At 44.7% G+C, this 16455-nt stretch overlaps 2 protein-coding genes across 3 annotated transcripts; one reads left to right on the top strand and one right to left on the bottom strand.

Annotated features, from left to right (window-relative positions):
* Window positions 1-519: 519 nt before the first annotated feature.
* On the bottom strand, window positions 520-9953 carry TSPO (translocator protein). 2 transcript variants are annotated; one of them, XM_058805615.1, is made up of 4 exons: window positions 9811-9953; window positions 3851-4051; window positions 2020-2158; window positions 520-1270 (listed from the first exon to the last, which is right to left on the bottom strand). In XM_058805615.1, the coding sequence occupies exons 2-4, from the start codon at window positions 4036-4038 to the stop codon at window positions 1094-1096; spliced, it is 504 nt and encodes a 167-aa protein (XP_058661598.1). In that variant the 5' UTR covers window positions 4039-4051; window positions 9811-9953; the 3' UTR covers window positions 520-1093. The 2 variants fall into 2 exon arrangements, with proteins under 2 accessions (XP_058661598.1, XP_058661599.1); XM_058805616.1 differs by lacking the exon at window positions 9811-9953 and adding an exon at window positions 9254-9698.
* A 194-nt stretch (window positions 9954-10147) lies between these two features.
* Window positions 10148-14401, top strand: MCAT (malonyl-CoA-acyl carrier protein transacylase). Its single transcript, XM_058805320.1, has 4 exons — window positions 10148-10601; window positions 10698-10785; window positions 11050-11267; window positions 11539-14401. Exons 1-4 carry the CDS (start codon window positions 10158-10160, stop codon window positions 11959-11961), a joined length of 1173 nt encoding a protein of 390 aa, XP_058661303.1. The 5' UTR covers window positions 10148-10157; the 3' UTR covers window positions 11962-14401.
* Window positions 14402-16455: the final 2054 nt, after the last annotated feature.

Raw genomic sequence — 16455 nt, 5'->3', positions numbered from 1 at the left:
GTTTGCAGCAATTATGATGTGCTCGAGAGGAAAGTACAACTATAAAATTGTGTAAGAGTTCTAAACCTTGCTTCCAGCTTGCAAACATGCAGAGCATTGTCCATCATGATCAGGAACATGAAGGAATATTTGAGGCTATTTCAGGCTGATCTGCAGGAACCTGCTTTGTTCCACTGACTGGAGCATAGGCTGGAGAAATAAACTTGGGAAAATCCAGTGCTGTGGAGGTGGGGCAGAAGGGAGAGCAGGATTGCACATCCAGAAGTGATGCTCACACTGTGCTGGCCTGCTGCTCAGGGGAACCCCAACTGGTTTGGGCTCCTTACTTAAATTTGATCAAAGAAATGTTGTGATTGGGTTCTCACAGTTTCTTTACAGTTGCTTGAATTTCCTGGTTTGTCTTGGCCATTGCAAAGGAGGAGATGAGATGAAGGGGCTGTCTTTGAGGCTGTAGCATCCTTCTGCCTTCAGTGTTTTTCTGCTCAAAACAATTTGAAACAATACCAGCAAGGAACAAGGTTATTAAGTTTACATGTAGTTTAATACATTTAGCTGAATGCACATACAGTTCTTCCAAGTGGGAAGGCACAAATTGTTAAACATTTGTAAATTGTCTTAAACGTTTTTCAGAGTACAATGGCCAGAAGACAAATATCTGGTGGCTGTAGTGGGACATATCGTAGCACAAAAGCACTGTGCCTAGTGGTAAATATGAGAGATTCAGGCCACAATCATCCTTGTCACTGTTAGGAACACCTTCTGAAAACTGTTAAGTGTGTGGCTGGATTTCTTCCTCTGAACATAAGGATGTTTGAGTCCCTGCTTTCTTCTGGTAATGGTTACAATGCTGTTGTCATGTAACATATAATACTAGAATATGACACCACTTTTCAATCAAGACTTTCTTGTAGTTTGCTATAAAACCCAGTCAGGCATACACCCCTTTATGGCTTGCCTAGTAAAGTTGTATTTGTTTTGTCTACTTGTAAATACCAAAGTTAGGGCTGAACCAGTTCAGCTAATAATAAACTAAGGCCGTAACTTTATATAAAAAATTATCATGGAAAAAAAGATAGTTTTGGCTGAAAATTGCTTATTCAGGTCTTTTCTTGTTGCGATTGTCCTTCCAGATCCGATAATTGAGTGCAGAAGCCAAGCTTAGCCAGGCTAAATAAGGAATCATCAAATAAGCTGCTGCTTTGTTGATGTTGTACCAGGAAGCAGTGGTAGCTGTTGCTGTACCAGTTGTCAGCAGGAGAGTCACCAACCCCTGAAACACAGAAGGTGATTAGTGTTGTTTTACTTGTCGCATTTCCTGTGTGTCACTTTCCACCTAGCTCCGGCATCTATTCTGTCCCTCTGTGTTTTAAATCCTTCTCAGAAAACCAGCCAGCAGAAAAAGATAGATTTCTGCTGAGTTACAAACCACTTTGAGTCATAAAACCATACAAGAAAGGGCATTACAGCTGGGAGCAGAGAGGAAGAATGAAGTTTCTTTCACCCATATCCTCTTTAGTGGGCAGTGAGATACTTCCAAGAGTAAGTTGGAGCAAGCAAACCTGCCCAGTTTGTTCATGCCACCTGAAGAGATGAGGTGTGAACGAATCTGTGATGGATTGCAGTCTTTCCCTGTTACAGCATTACATGTACTGCTATTTTATTTTTTGCATTAGCAATTCTTATTTTTGAGAATTGAGCGGTTTCTCTTCAGAGAGCTGCAGAAAGTGTATTCTAAAAGGGGTGTTGATCACCTAAATAATGTTGTAATAAGCTGCTTATCACTGCTGCTTGCCAGAGAAACCTAGGAATTGCAATAAGGTATAAATGTTTGTTTTGTAGTCACACAAAGCTTTTACTAAAGGCTGGCAGAATCTGTAAATTCTCTCAGGTGGGTGCTGGCATGCATTAAAGAGAACTTTTGAAAAGTTCTAAAAGCCATATTTTGCACTCAGGCCCATTTTCAGGAAGAAAAGATGATGACACAAACCTTTCATGCCAATACCTTAGTGTTCCACTTACCCATCCCATTTTGTGAGCTCCAAAAAATATTGGAGTCCATGCCCAGTTTAGTGCCAGGTTCCCTGCATACAGGCCCAGAGGAACCACTGACTTTTCATTGAAGCCCCCCAGTTCCTTCCACACAAGGTAGGAGCCATATCTGCAGAAAGCAAAGGGGAAGTGTCATTCACTACACTGTTTAAAGCTACCACACATTCTTGATCCATGAAATAAGTTCAGTGCCAGGGTCTAGATTAACTTGGAAGACTGAGAGGTCTAAGCCTTACTTGGCAAAGTAACTGACAGCACAGACTTGATCAGCTGCTCTGGATAACACAGAGAGAGAAAAATTCCAGTCATGCCAGAATTCTTACTTTTAAGTGCATAGAAGCAGATAACTTACTGCATTTGTCTTTAAAAAGAATACCATGTCGAAATGGAAACAAGTCTAAGATGCAAAAACTGAAGAAACTTTGTTTTGATATTGGGACGTGGTGCTTTTAAGATTTTTTAGAAATAAATCCAACCCCAGTTTTTAAGTAGATGAAATGAATGGCATTGAGTGGGATCCCAAAGCACAGTTCAGTATGGGGAGCAGGGGGAGAAGGAAGAACCCTTTGGTCACTTTCATTACTTTCACATGGACTAAACAATGCAGCTTTGCTACTCTGGCAGTTTGATTGCAGAGAATAATGAAAAGAGAATAAAGTTGGGGCAGGGTAAGCATTAGAAACTTCATTTCCTAAGTGATTTCCAAAGCACAGTGTGGACTTCAACTTGTTCATACACCTGACTTCAACTTCAGACCAATACTGTATGTACAAATCTAAGAAGTGAAGTTTCAAGAAAGACAGGTAAGCTAATTAAATCTTGCTGCTAGTTATTTGTGGCTTTCCATATATTTAAGAGATTCTGGAGGAATGAAATATCTTGGTCATTCAAGGAATGTGTGTGCATGATGGATTAGAGAAGGCTGGTAGTAAGTGTGATCTTTCCACTGAGCTGCATGTATAATACATGAGAAAGACCATCCACCTTAGGATACAGTGATTCTGCTATTACCAAAATTAGTTATAAACTGTCACAATCTGGACTTTAAGGTATTTAACCTGCTACCCAGATTTGTGGTGAGGAATCCAGACACAGGGTTACAGATTGTGCAATCAGCTTGAAGGGAGTTGGGAAAGCCACCCAGCTCTTTTCTCCTTGATACAAGGCATGTTTTTATTCACAGGTCAGTAATGATCTCATTCAAATGTTAACTTTTCAAATACAGAAGTATTCCACTTAAATAAGGTAAAAAGTACAGTCTGTGAGGAAAAGGAAAAGAGAGGTCTGGTGGGGAGGGACAGGACATGAGGCTATAAAAATTACAAAGCTTTTCTGGAAAGAAAATGAAACCAAAATTAGAGAACATGGGAGTGCCAGTCTAGCATTCAGTTTCATCCATTGCATTATTGAGCTCTGTTAGAACAGTTCTATCCTAATTTCCTCCACCCCTTTTTTTTAATTTTCTTAAAACTACTGAAAGATATACTTAGAAGAAATCCCAGTGCTGCCTTGCTCTGCTGTTTCCAGCTTGGCATGTCTTCCCCTCAGAATGAATGAGGAAAACAAATTAATGGCAGCTTTTCAAGCTGCTGCTTTTGATGTGGGTACTTCTGCATACAAAATGTCCTATCAAACCCACACGTGACTCCCAAAACAAGTTTTTACCTGTTAAAGAAGCAGGTTGACACAGTTCCTTACTAACATAAAGCCACAGGAGTACAGTCATATCCTCTGGTCCAGCATTATACCAAATGCAACTTTGAGATCAGGCCAGTGCCTTAATACAATGTGAAAAACGTACCCCATAGATGTATAGAGAGTTCCCCAAACAGGAGCAAACATCCAGTTAGGTGGACACCAGGATGGCTTCTGTAGAGTTTGATACCATGTTGGGATTTCCCTTTTGGTTATATTGCCTCCTAACAATCCTCCTGCATGTGGCAGGAGTGTGAAACCTACTGCTGGGGCCCAGGCTGGTACCACTTCCATTGAGACAGTGAACCTGAAAAAAAAACCCAACACTGATTGGCAGAGAACTTGCAAAATGCAACTGCAAAAGTTTCCATTTCTAACAGATTTGAAAAACATGCATGTCAGATCTGATCCACAGCCCAGTGTTGTCACTGAGAGAGACTGCAGCTGAAAGGAATGGATCTTGTACCATAATCTTACCTGTACCTGTAAAGGAATCTGTCCCTGGGGAGGTGGGAGCCAGAGGGAAGTGGGCCTTTACTTCTCTCTCAGCTGAGTGCATGAAGATTTCTGAATTTTACCTACAGAAATATCCTCACTAATAAGTATGGCACAGGAATAAAGCAGTTTGAATGTTATATGAACTGCACTTGGAAAATAAATAAATGCAGTAAGAAGTGTGTATTTCTGTATTCACCAAAAAGCCCATTCCCTCAATGAAGTGGCAGAGCCAAGGAAGAAAAGAGCATGTGCTTTCCTGTGCTCAAGCAAAATAATGTGAGGTGTTGTCTGCAGGATGCTCAGCAGGAGCCAGAGGGATGTGACAGTAGCAGCCACCTGAGAAGCTGCCTTGGAACACAAACACCAGGGAGGACAATGAGAAGGTAAGTACTTAAGTGATGTTTTGCTAAACAAGGAAGGTGATCTGGATACATGGGGAGTACACCTTTGGCTCCTTCATGAAGCATTCAATCAGTTGTAGCAATTGTTGCTGCCAAGCCCATTAAATTTGCCTACAGAAGTAGGGCTAAGTAATGCTTTGCTCTGCTGGGCCATGCTGCTTTAGTTAGGGTACAGGCAGCAGGAAAACCAGCAAGCAAGGAAGGAGGACAAAGTTTAATTGCAGATTTTCTGGCCAGAGGCCAAATGTTCCAGAAGAGCTGTGCTTAGTTTACTGAAATTTAAACATTAGAGCTACAATAAAAAAAAGGGCAGAACTGAAAGATGTTCAAATCTTTCTATGTTTTTTCAATGTTTCTCTATGTTTTTTCAAATATACAGTAGGCAAATACACCCAATTCCTGTTCATCTGTTATTCAAGAGAGAGATTATGAGATTGCAGCAGTGGGGAAAGAGCAACTGCAGAAGGCCCAGGAGAGAAAATAAAGTTTTAGGTCAATGAGCATTTCAGATGCTTGTCAGAGAAAAGTGCCATATTGATACTGTCTTGGCTGTTGTGTTTCCCTGGATTTCAAAGTTTCTATTGCTTTAGTCATGACTGCTGGGATGAGGAGGCAGGGAGTGGGGAAGAGGAAATCCTACTTGTGACAGATGTGCTTAAACCAATAGGAAATGGCACAGATGAGTTTGCATTGTCACAGCTCTGACCTGGTGAATTTCTCTTCGGAGATCAGGGTAAGCTTGGGCAGCAAGAAAGTTGTTGCATTATGGTTTTTGTCCCTGCACTCAGGGCTCTGCCCACACAGATTTAATGTGAGATTTCAGTGGCTGGGATCACAATGCAGTTTGCATGGGATCGAGAGAAATCCTGATGATAGAAGCAGAGCAGAGTTTTGAAAGCAAACTGAGCATGGAGGGACTGGTAAGGCACACAGGATGAGAAGGTTGAGAGGGGTAAACATGAAGGGGCAGGTAGGCCTGGGCTGTGGGCTTGGGGGAAGTGGGCAATGAATAGAAATACAGACAAAAAGGCAGCAGACAAAGCCACCAGAGATACAAGTCATGGTCAAAAACCAAAAAAAGACTGAATAGGTGAAAAGAGCCAAGCTGGGAAGAATTCAGAACTGAGGCTGGGGAGAAGGAGGAAGAGGAGTGCAATGTGGTACTCTGCTGTGATAGGACCAATTGGGTCTTGGGTGGAGGATGGACAAGGGAGGGAGGAAAAATCTGCAGGGCTCACTGCTGCCATACTTCTGCCTAGTGGACTCCACTTAAGAGAAGCATCTTAAGAGGAGCAGAGGAGTTCTCCTGTTCTCTTGCACTAAGATCTGTACTGTTATTTCCCAAGGAAGCAGGCTGCCAGCTGCTGTGTGCACTACTTGTCATCCCCACTGACAGCATGAAAGGCTCAGCTTTTACTGGGATGTGAAGCAAGTGCCATGTGCAGGAGCAACAAGGTGTGATGGGAACAAGAGCTCTGAGCACAATGATTCTTCTTTGGCTGCCTTCAGATGAGTAATTCCCAAAGGTTAAGTTAAAAATTGCAAGTTAATAAGATCTCACTAATTTTTAACCCTTTTGCTTTGCCTACAGGGAGGCCAGGCTTAGCTCTCTACACATGCTGTGATATGTGCAACTCCAGAGTGGCTGCCAAATACTATTTTTTCAAAAGTGATAAGCAATAACCCAAAGGGCTTTATGCTTTATTTGGATGTTAACAATATAAGGATGGTCTCCTCACAGCAATCAGCAACAGATTTTGTCAAGGGTTCTGTCAACTTCCTCCCAGGGAACAAAGTCTGAAAGTGCTAAATACTATAAAATTGAAACACTGCTCTGTGGCAGTCATTAGTGAATAAATGATGTACCCATGCATGTTAGAGAAAGAACACTGAAATAATTCTTAAGAGAAAGAAAACTAGACAGGCAAATAGAAACAGGGAAGGTGCAAAGCAAAGAAAAGAGAGAAGTGAAGCCACTCATGCAGAGCAAAGGGCTGGAAATAGAAATTAAGAGATTGAACATACTGGCAGGAATTGAATTTTGGTGTCCCAGTCTTTTAACGACTATTGCTATTAATGAATTATGTGCTGTATTTTCCAGTTGTATCTCTCAGGATTTCCCAAGCATGGCAAAATACTCTATCTTGCAAGGAGAAGGAGGAATGAAACTATGCAGCAAGGTGTGCTGGCAGCACGACCACAGTTGTCCATCAGCAGTGGGAGTTCTTGTGTTTTCATTCCCAAGAAATTAAATACTGGTATCAACTTTCCATAAAAAAGCACAGGTAACTCAGAAAACAGCATGGGAAAAGCCACATCTGTCTGTGTCTGGTTACCTGATGTAGGTCTTTAGCAAGAGAATGAGTAAAAGGCAAGGTGCACTGGAGAATCTGTACATTTTCTAAAAGTAATGTGAGCACAGAGGTTCATCAGCCCTGCCTTCCTTTCCGTGTACAGCTGATGATCTGAAATGAATTGGTGAGAACTTGAACACCACAGACTTGCTAACACAGCGCCACTGGCTGCAGTAGCATTACTCAACCTAGAAATAATAACTACTTTCCCAATTGTATTGCAGCTCCAGGGTGAGTTGCACAACATTCTTGCACCCTCATCTTCATACTGAAGAATGCTGGATGTCTGTGAATGGTATCTGCAGTGTACCCAGCAGGTATCTGCCTCTAAGAACCATCAAGGTTGGAAACATTTTCTTCTCACACACACTTAACTTGTTTACTTCTTTCCCACTTCTTATCTCTGCCCTGCAATATATTCTTCATCATGCTGCCCCTTTTCTGTTTAGCCCTAGTGTGACTTCAGGCAGCTCCAGCAGAGCAGTGAGGGCTACTTTGCTTTATATACATGTTAGAAAAATTATTCTAAGTATTCAAAATATCTGACTTACCCAAAGTTAGTTCCAGCTACATAAAGTAAAAGGAGAAATAAAGGGGGGAAAACTGCAGTAGTTAAACTTGCTGCCTAATGGGCTTCTCTCTGCTGTTTTTCTGTGGTGGCATAACATAAAGAAAAAGCTACCAGAAGCTTTCTGTGTCTCTTTCTGGAAAAAACACTGCGCACCCAAAGAAAGGGATGGGCTGCTCTGTAGGTGGGATTAGATATATCATGACAGAACAGCTGAGTTGCTTCAACCTGATGAAAAATGAACTGAAACACTTCTTTGCCTTGAGGAGGTCTCTGAAGGACAGGTGCCTTTCCCTCTTTGAGGCATTCTGTCAGCAGGAAGGAGAAGAAAGGTAGGAAAGGAGAACTGCTTTCATCCCATTTTCTTACACCCTTGTGCTGATAAAACTTCTGATTAGTTCCATCCATGTGCAGCTTGGGGCTGGCTATCCAATCACATGGGGCTTAAAACTGCATTAAAATCACAAACAAAAAACTCCCAGCAGAGCTAAATCACCCTGGCAGCCCTTGGGTTCCCAGTGCCCAGTGTTTGGAGATGGACTGACAAAGCTGGGACCATACCATGGAAGGGGGTCCCCAAGACACATACTCTCCCTTTCATCCTCTACCATACATTTTTTTTAACGGCAAATATGGCTCTGCCCAGGTCTGAGAGGCAGATTTTCCCCAGGAAGAAAGCTTCTTCCCAAGATAGCAGTCTGAAAAATTAAAGACAACATACTTAATTTATACTGATAAACTATTTATGTGTGTTGTGGATTTAATTCCTGGGAAGCTGCAACACTAAAATCAAATTTATATCTCAGCTTATGACAAAAAATACAGCCACCACAAAAAAAAAAAAAAAAAAAGCTGGCTATCTGATCTCAAGTAATATAGACACTTCAAACAATAAATGTTATAGGATATAAACAGAATATAAATATCTAATAAGTGTATAATAAGTGTTTATAATATGTATTTAGAATTTTTAAAAAGACGGTATTTATTGAAGACTACAATGTAAGGTATACAGATGGAGACAAAAAATCTCCCTCCCCACTGAGATTTCAACATGGCAGAGCACAAGTTGTGCAAATAAATCTCTGATTTATTCACATACAAGGAACTGAAATGCATCCTGGAGCAAGATTTTTGCTGGGAGAATTTGCCATTTACTCTCAATCTCTTCTCATTGATGCTTATGTTACAAGTAGAGGCAGCCACGGGCTGGGATATGGTCACATGTATGTCAGATATCTCCTCTATACCTGCCAATATATTTCAGCTAACTTGAGCAGCTCACTTCTAGGTGTTTTACCTGGAGGCTGACGCAAATGGAAGAAATACTCTTACAAAATAGCACAGAGAATACAAAAGTGAGGAAAAAAAAGTCAACATAACTCCCTGCTATGACACATTTTCCTTCTCCCAAGCCGTACTTACAGTCTGTTTTACTGAGCTGCTCTGACTCAATGCTTGATACTGTTTCACAACCTTACTTCATGCAAAGTCGTTACACAATTGCAACTCCAGCAAGCCAACTTTCGCTTTTAAAAAAAATAATCTTAGCGTTGAACGCTCCAATAACATCACAGTGCTTTTTGGGCTTTGATTTATAAGTATCACCCAAAAATCTGGAATTGAAAATCAAAGCCCTTTCTTTCACCCTTAAAGAAAAGTTCCTCGGCGACACTGAAGGAAGATACCTTTAGTTAAACAGCAGCGTGAAAACTTCTCCCGAGTGCCGAGAGCTGCCGGCCCGGTGGGACCGGAGGAACGGGCTCTGCCCCTCTGCCAGCCGCTGAAAACCTCGTGTGCCGGATCGAAATTAAGAGCAAGCTTCACAGCTTGGTGGTTTGGTTTGTTTATTTTAAAGCATTTTCCACGCTAAACCCCGGCACGGAAAAGCCATGAGTGTTTGCCCACGTCCTGTCCGCCCGTGAGCGGGCCCTCCCCGCCCGTCTCCAGCCGGCACCGCAGGTCCCGTCCTGCCCGGGGGTCCCGGCTGGCCGGCACGGGGCTGTCGCCAGCAGCAGAGTGCGGGATCGCTCCCTCAACCCTCTCCGCCGACCCGCGGGGGAGCCGAGGGCGCCCGGGGTGCGGCGGGGTGCCGGCAGCAGCAGCGCTGCGGGAGCGCCGGGACCGGGGCGGGGTCGGGCGGCCCCTCCGGCGAGCAGCCGGGCACCGCCGCGGGGCTGCGCCGCCCCTCGGGCTCCCCGTCCCGTCCCACCCCGAGCCGTGCCGCGGGCAGCGCCGGCGTTACCTCCTCCCGTGCCGCGCTGCTGCTGCCGCCGGTCTCGCCTGCTCTGCCCGGGCAGCCAAGCGCCGCCCCCGGGGCCGGCCGGGCGGGCTCCCCCGCCCCGGGGCGGGCTCTCGGCGCTGGGCGGGCGGAGGCGCCTGGCGCGGGCCGAGGCGCCTGGCGCGGGCTGGGCTAGGGCGGCGCGCGGGGCTGAGGGCGGTGAGCGCCGGGGCGGTCCGACCGGTCTCCTTCGCTCCCTCCCTCCTTTCCTCCCTCCCTTCCCCGTCCCCTTTGCCGGCGCCCGGCCCGGCAGCGGCTGCCGGCGGGGGCCGCCCCGTTCCCGTGGCAACGCCCGTTCCCGGGCGGCGGCCATGGGCGGCTGGGCCGCGGCGCCATGGCGGCTTGGTGGCTGCAGCGGGCGCGGCGGCCTCCGCGGCGCTGCGCGGCGGTGGGGCAGCTCCCGCCCCGGCGCTGGGGACCGGGCGGCGACCCTGAGCGACCTCCTGCAGAGCTCGGTGGAGGCCGAGGAACCGGGCGCGGCGGCGGCGAGGCAGGAGCGGCGGTGCCCCCGGGAGGGCACGGTGCTGCTCTTCCCTGGGCAGGGCAGCCAGTTCGTGGGCATGTGCCGCGGCCTGCAGCAGTACCCCGGCGTGCGGGACATGTACCGCCTGGCCGAGAAGGTGCTGGGCTACGACCTGCTCTCCCTCTGCCTGGAGGGGCCGCGGGACGCGCTGGACCGCACCCAGCACTGCCAGCCCGCCGTGTTCGTCGCCTCCCTGGCCGCCGTGGAGAAGCTCAACCACCTGCAGCCTGAAGTGAGGGAGCGCGGAGGGCGCGGGGGGTCGGGGCGGCGGCGCCTCGGGCCTGCCCGCGGTGCGGCTGAGGCGGCGCTCGGCTCTCTGTCCCCGCAGGTCGTGGAGCGCTGCGTGGTGGCCGCCGGCTACAGCGTGGGGGAGTTCGCGGCGCTGGTCTTCGCTGGAGCCCTGGACTTCGCCGAAGGTGCCCGGGGGACGTGCGGAACTCCCTGCTAGGATCTCCCAGCCCGGGCCCGTGCTGTTTCCAAAGCGTTGCCTGTTATCACTGCGTCCTTCTCGCTTATTTTTAATTAGAGGAGAAATTTTACTTCCTACTTCGACTGTTCGCTTTAACGCGTGTAACACGGCATTAAAAGCATTGACGTTTCACAACGAGTGAACAGCTGTCCTTTGTTGCGCGCAGGTGCCCGCGCTCACATTTACGCCGCCTCTCTGTTTCTCTCCGTAGCGCTGTACGCGGTGAAGGTGCGCGCCGAAGCCATGCAAAGGGCGTCGGAAGCTGTCCCCAGTGGAATGCTCTCGGTTGTCGGCCGGCGAGAGGCAAATTACAAATTTGCCTGCCTGGAAGCCCGTAAACACTGTGAATCGCTGGGTATAGAGAACCCCGTGTGCACAGTTTCAAACTATTTGTTTCCAGACAGCAGAGTCATTGCAGGACACTTACAGGTATTGCTTCAGAGTAACTATTCCTTCCTTTGAACTGAGCATTTCGCTTTTAAAAAACTCTTACTTTGCGCTTCTGTGTGGGTGTTATGTACGGCCTTAGTTTGTCCAAACAAAAGTATTTGATCGTGGGGTGGTTTTTTTTCCAGCATGTGTTCAGTTGTTGGGTAGGGAAAGGAATTTCTTTATCACAGTAAGTCTGATGAGGTGATTCTTATGGGGTGACTGAGAAAACCTTTGTTGTGCAAGACTCACTTCTCTCTCTCTTTTATAGGCTTTGGAGTTTTTGCAGGAGAATGCCCGAAAATACTATTTTAAACGTACAAAAATGCTTCCAGTCAGTGGGGCTTTTCATACCAGACTTATGGAACCAGCAGTAGAGCCACTGGCTGAAGTTCTAAAATCGATTGAAATTCAGAAACCGCTGCTCTGTGTGTATTCCAATGTCGATGGCAAAAAGTACATGCACTCAAAGCACATTCAGAAGCTGTTAGTGAAGCAGGTGGTATCACCTGTTCTGTGGGAGCAGACCATGCACTCAGTGTACGAAAGAAAGCAAGGAACAGAATTTCCTTACACGTATGAAGTGGGGCCTGGGAATCAACTGGGAGCCATTCTCAAACAATGTAATTTAAAGGCCTGGAAACAATATAAACATGTAGATGCTCTGGAAGATGAGGAAGCAGCGGAGACCTAAATAACCTTTTGAGAAAAATCCACACAACTCAGTTTTTTTCTCGTTTAAAACTTTGTGCTCCCAAAAGAGGAAGCCTTAGACATTCATGGCTTCTCATGATGTAAAGAGTACTCACTATGTGCATAATTGCAAGGAACATTTTCCTTTGAATTCCTCAGGTGTGGAAAGGGGAGAGCAAAGTTTGGCTCTTCCATCTGTGTTGGGACTGCAAAGTTGTCAATGAACAGGCCAAGTAGCACAGTTTGGCCTCAATCCTGCAAGCAACTTTCCCTCTTGGGTGGTTTTTTTTTTTTTTTGTTTTGTTTGGTTGTTTTTTGGGGGAGTTTTTTGGGTGTGGATTCAGGTTCCAGTTGGTAGCCTTGGCTGTTGGTGCAGGGATCTGCAGGAATGCAGGGGTTGTTGGCTTCAGGTTGTGGAGGGCCCTGCTATGGGCTGGAGGGTGCATTTAGAGGAGCCATTTGTTGGGAGGGCTTTCAGTGTGCTGATGTTCCTGTTTTCTTACTCAGCTGGCTTGTGGGGTATTCATCTATGTAAAGTTCTCTTACTTTGTGTCAACATTACCAGGTAGCAGCTGAGTGAGGCAGATGATGTTACTAGAAACATTATTTTCTTAAGGTTAAACTATAAATAAACTGAAGCTTTTCTTGCTATTTTTAATGCTTTGGGGTGCATCATTATTGGCTCTGTCCGCATGTGGATGGAAGTAACTTGCCCTCCAGTTGTCCAATGCCACACTGGTTGTGCTAAGTTACACAAGAAATGTTCACTAGGAAAAAAAGCTTTACAAAAATATTATGTACATTTCCTGGCAGCTGGAAATGATGAGCTGGAGATCAGCAGGTTGTCCCAAACCCTTCTGGAAAGAGTTTCCCATTACCCAGTTTGTATTTTTTATTTTGGTATTTTTATGCTGTATTTAACAGATATATAGAAAAAAAATAGGATATATTACTTAAATCAAATGACTGACAGTATCTCCAATAATGTATTATGAAGTGCTGGAGAACTTTCAATTACAGTACCAATCATTCTGTAACTTCACATTTATGACAGGGAGAGTGAATTAAAAACACTGGCCCTTATTATCATTGCTAAGAGGGCTGTATTATTAAACAGTTCTTTTGTGGACTGCAGCTGGCAGCTGTGCCTGCCCTCACAGTACAAATTCCACTTTTAGCATGTGTAAACATTAACAATTAGTAAAGTACTGCAGAGTTTTTCAGCTTCACCATTCAGCTGCTAGAGGCTGAAGATTAAAGTTTGGAAAAACTGTAAATAAAATTATTTCAGTGAAGGTTCCTGTGTTACAGGTAAGGTGTTAATTATTCAGAAAAGCATACCAAAATCTTCAGTTAGAAGTATTGGTTAGAATATTGCAACTAAATCCCATTCATATTATTAAACACTGGATTGTCCTGTGTTAGAAGTTTCTGACCACACCTTGTAGGACCAAATGCAAGGTTGATGACTTTCAAACCAGCTTTTATGATTGGTGAAACTAAGTGTGTGCTTTGAAAGTTCTGGACTTTCTTTTTAATTATTTAACCTTTCTGAGGAAATGTTGGAGACCTGTTTTCTATTTGTAGTGTTCTTGCCATGATTTTTTTCCTTTTTTTTCCACCCCTCATTTCACTTTGTTGTACACTTTGTTGGGAATTAAAGCTCTTTGGGAAATCCATGCTAGAAATCTCCTGTTTGCAAACCATTGATAACCTTTGCACTTTTGTCAGCTGAAGAATTCTGAAGGGAAATCTGTATCATAAGAGCATTCCAATGTTGTGGGTCTTGTTTAATTAGTGGGAAGAAGGACCTGTCACCACTGTCGGGTGTTTGCTTTTCCTCTGTGCAGTGGTTGAGCCAAGGCTGCTCCTCAGTGAGCTTTGTGTCTCCAGAACCAGAAGCCAGAGGGAATCATGCTTTTGTGCTGATGTTGCAATTCCTAGGAGCAGAGGAAGTGTGATGGAGGTGTTGTACCTCTGTATGGAGAGTGTTCGGGGCTTGATTTTGTGTGGTGCCCGTCAGCACAGCCTCACCTCACGTGTGCAATAACATTGCTTGTGCCTGGGCAGAAAGTGCCCAAATAATTACAAATCCTGGATCTCAGACCATTTCTTTAATGCTCTTGCTCCTCTATCCCGTCTGCTTCTGGAAACTGAATGATTTGAGAGGTGAGAAACCAGTGTGGCTCCTTCACCTATGAACAAGCATAACAGGATGTGGAAGAAAATCAAGTGCCGTAAATGCTGTCACATATCAGGAAGTGTGCAGCGAAAAAAACAGAATTAACGTTGGGTCCCCTGAGTCACTGTGGGGCTGTGACTAAAGGATTAACTAACTGTGCTCCACAGGTGAAACAGGAGCCTGGCACCAACTGCTCCCAGCTACTCCAGTTAGTGCTGACTGCTGTGGCTTTGGATGCCATTTGCTTTGTGTTTCACTTGTTTCTTTGCTGGGATTGAATTTTGTATTCCTTGAGACTGTGTTATGCTCCATGCATGCTGGATGATGAAATTCCCCTCTCTTGTGATTCAACGCAAGAGTGGGAAAAAGCAGAATCACCCCACACAGCTCTTGGATAAAATAGGCAGTGAAGAGTTTCCTGTTCCTCATTACTCCCCTGTGCATAAAGGTTATTTATCTAGAAATAATTATTCGATATTATTAAATTGATTCAGCTGGGAAGAGTCAATTTTTTCACGGCTGGTACTTTTATTACATACAAATAGTTCATTTATTAGACCCTCCTGATGTTAAATTTTACCCTTTATTAAATAATAACTTTAAAATATTTTTCTATCACATTGCTAACAGAGCGCAATAGAGCAGTTAATTCACTGATACAACTTTAGTCTGTTTTTTTGGCTATGTGGGCCAGCCTCTGGCCTGTGTGTGACTCCAGTTCCAGGTGTGTGAACTGTGCTTTTCTAGAAAAAACTTGCCTACCTCCTGCTGAAGGGCACATCAGCTTGAGAGCATTTTGAAAAAACATGACACTGAAATATATGCTGCTGCTGCTGCTTGAATTTCTGGGGTGTGCTGGAGCCATCACCCTTTATATTTCTTTGCCTGCTTTCCTTTTGCTCTGTATTTAAAGTCATTCAAAGATATTTCAAAATCCTTTGCATGAAACAGTCAAATGAAATAGTCTAGTGAAGCTTCATTATTTTTCCCAGAAACATTTTTTGAGATGGGCAGTTAGCATCATAATGGGATTTAGGCACCATTCATTAAAGAGAGGAAGCATGTTCCTCAGCATACTTAAATTTGGCTTGATTTGGCATTTGTCTTCACTAAAGAGGGGTTTAAATTGCTTGTCTCATTTAAAACAGAGACTCGAACTTGAAACTCCAACTTCTCTGATAAATGCTTAGCTCACAAATCCATTGAATATTGCATTTTCCTGTTTTAAAAATACACTAAGGGTAGGAGTTGCTTGTCTGGGCAAAAAGCAGGCATCCCCTGTGCTGAGGGGAATATCCAAACCACAGAGCTGCACTTTCGTTTTCTCTCACTGAGAGTCTATAGCTGGATACTGCAAACCAGCTTCAAGAGCAAAAAGAGAAGATGCACTCACAGATACAGAGAAAACACCAGGCACAAATGGGAGATGCTGAGAGAGGAAAAACTCAGCTGTGCCCTAATGGCCACCCATGGAGGGTGACACCTCGGCCATCTCCATCCTGTAAGTTGTGCTCATGTTCCCCTCAGGCTTCCAGTGTCCCCAAGCACGTGCCTTGTGAAAAGACATCCTCTGAGAAAATCCCTTCTCAGAATCCATCAGCTCTTGGGCTTTTGTTCTGGGCAGCTCCTAGTTTTACTTTGAAAAGGGACAGAAGATACTGCCATTAACGTGTGACAGCAGAGTCTTGGAAAATAAAGCAGACAGCACTGCAGAAGGTTTGAAGCAACAATTTAATTTTAAAAAAGTATCATGGTTTTAATCTTTACTATTGCTTTTACAGTGTTAAAATTTAAAGGATGGCCAGCATGCCTTCAGTTTTCTTCACATCCAGAATCTCTTTAACAAACTCATTTATAGGAAATAGACACTTTATATTGCATTAAAATAAACATAAAAAAGACAGACTTTCTAATTGCTTGGAGTCACATTTCAAAACTAGCAAGTCAGGCAGTTATCCAGCAACAACCTCCTTATTTTAAAAGTTTTTTCTTTAAAAAAGATACGAAAAAGCAGTGACCCAGCACTCGCCTAGGTTTAAATATTAAAGAGATTTTTATCAGTGTAAATTTGAAAAACAAACCAGCTGCCACCACTGGGGTGTTAGTGATGTTGGTCAGTGTCCAGCAATGACCTCCTGTGGTAATTGTGTGTGCTAATTCTACAGTCCATAATTCATGGCCCACCAAAAGGCAGCAACAAGCAAGGCTGCAGGCACCAGCTTCTGGCAGAGGCACCTGACAGGAAGCCTGCAAGTCTGTGGGAAGAAAGGGGTTGGTCATTAGAAATAACAAGCAGCAAAAAGAAGGTGCAAG

This window comes from Ammospiza caudacuta, chromosome 5 (genome assembly GCF_027887145.1).
Source record: "Ammospiza caudacuta isolate bAmmCau1 chromosome 5, bAmmCau1.pri, whole genome shotgun sequence".
NCBI classification, from domain to species: Eukaryota; Metazoa; Chordata; class Aves; order Passeriformes; family Passerellidae; genus Ammospiza; species Ammospiza caudacuta.
This window is presented reverse-complemented; position numbering and strand designations above follow the sequence as displayed.

Bases quoted from the DNA above. Each gene is read 5' to 3' on its own strand.
- TSPO (XM_058805615.1), bottom strand. From the start codon at position 4,038: ATGGAAGTGGTACCAGCCTGGGCCCCAGCAGTAGGTTTCACACTCCTG. The intron at 2,159-3,850 runs GTACGTTTTTCA...TGCTTTCTGCAG, and splicing joins ACTCTCTATACATCTATGGG to ATATGGCTCCTACCTTGTGT. The intron at 1,271-2,019 runs GTAAGTGGAACA...TCTGTGTTTCAG, and splicing joins GAGCTCACAAAATGGGATGG to GGGTTGGTGACTCTCCTGCT.
- MCAT (XM_058805320.1), top strand. From the start codon at position 10,158: ATGGGCGGCTGGGCCGCGGCGCCATGGCGGCTTGGTGGCTGCAGCGGG. The intron at 10,602-10,697 runs GTGAGGGAGCGC...CTGTCCCCGCAG, and splicing joins TCAACCACCTGCAGCCTGAA to GTCGTGGAGCGCTGCGTGGT. The intron at 10,786-11,049 runs GTGCCCGGGGGA...TTCTCTCCGTAG, and splicing joins AGCCCTGGACTTCGCCGAAG to CGCTGTACGCGGTGAAGGTG.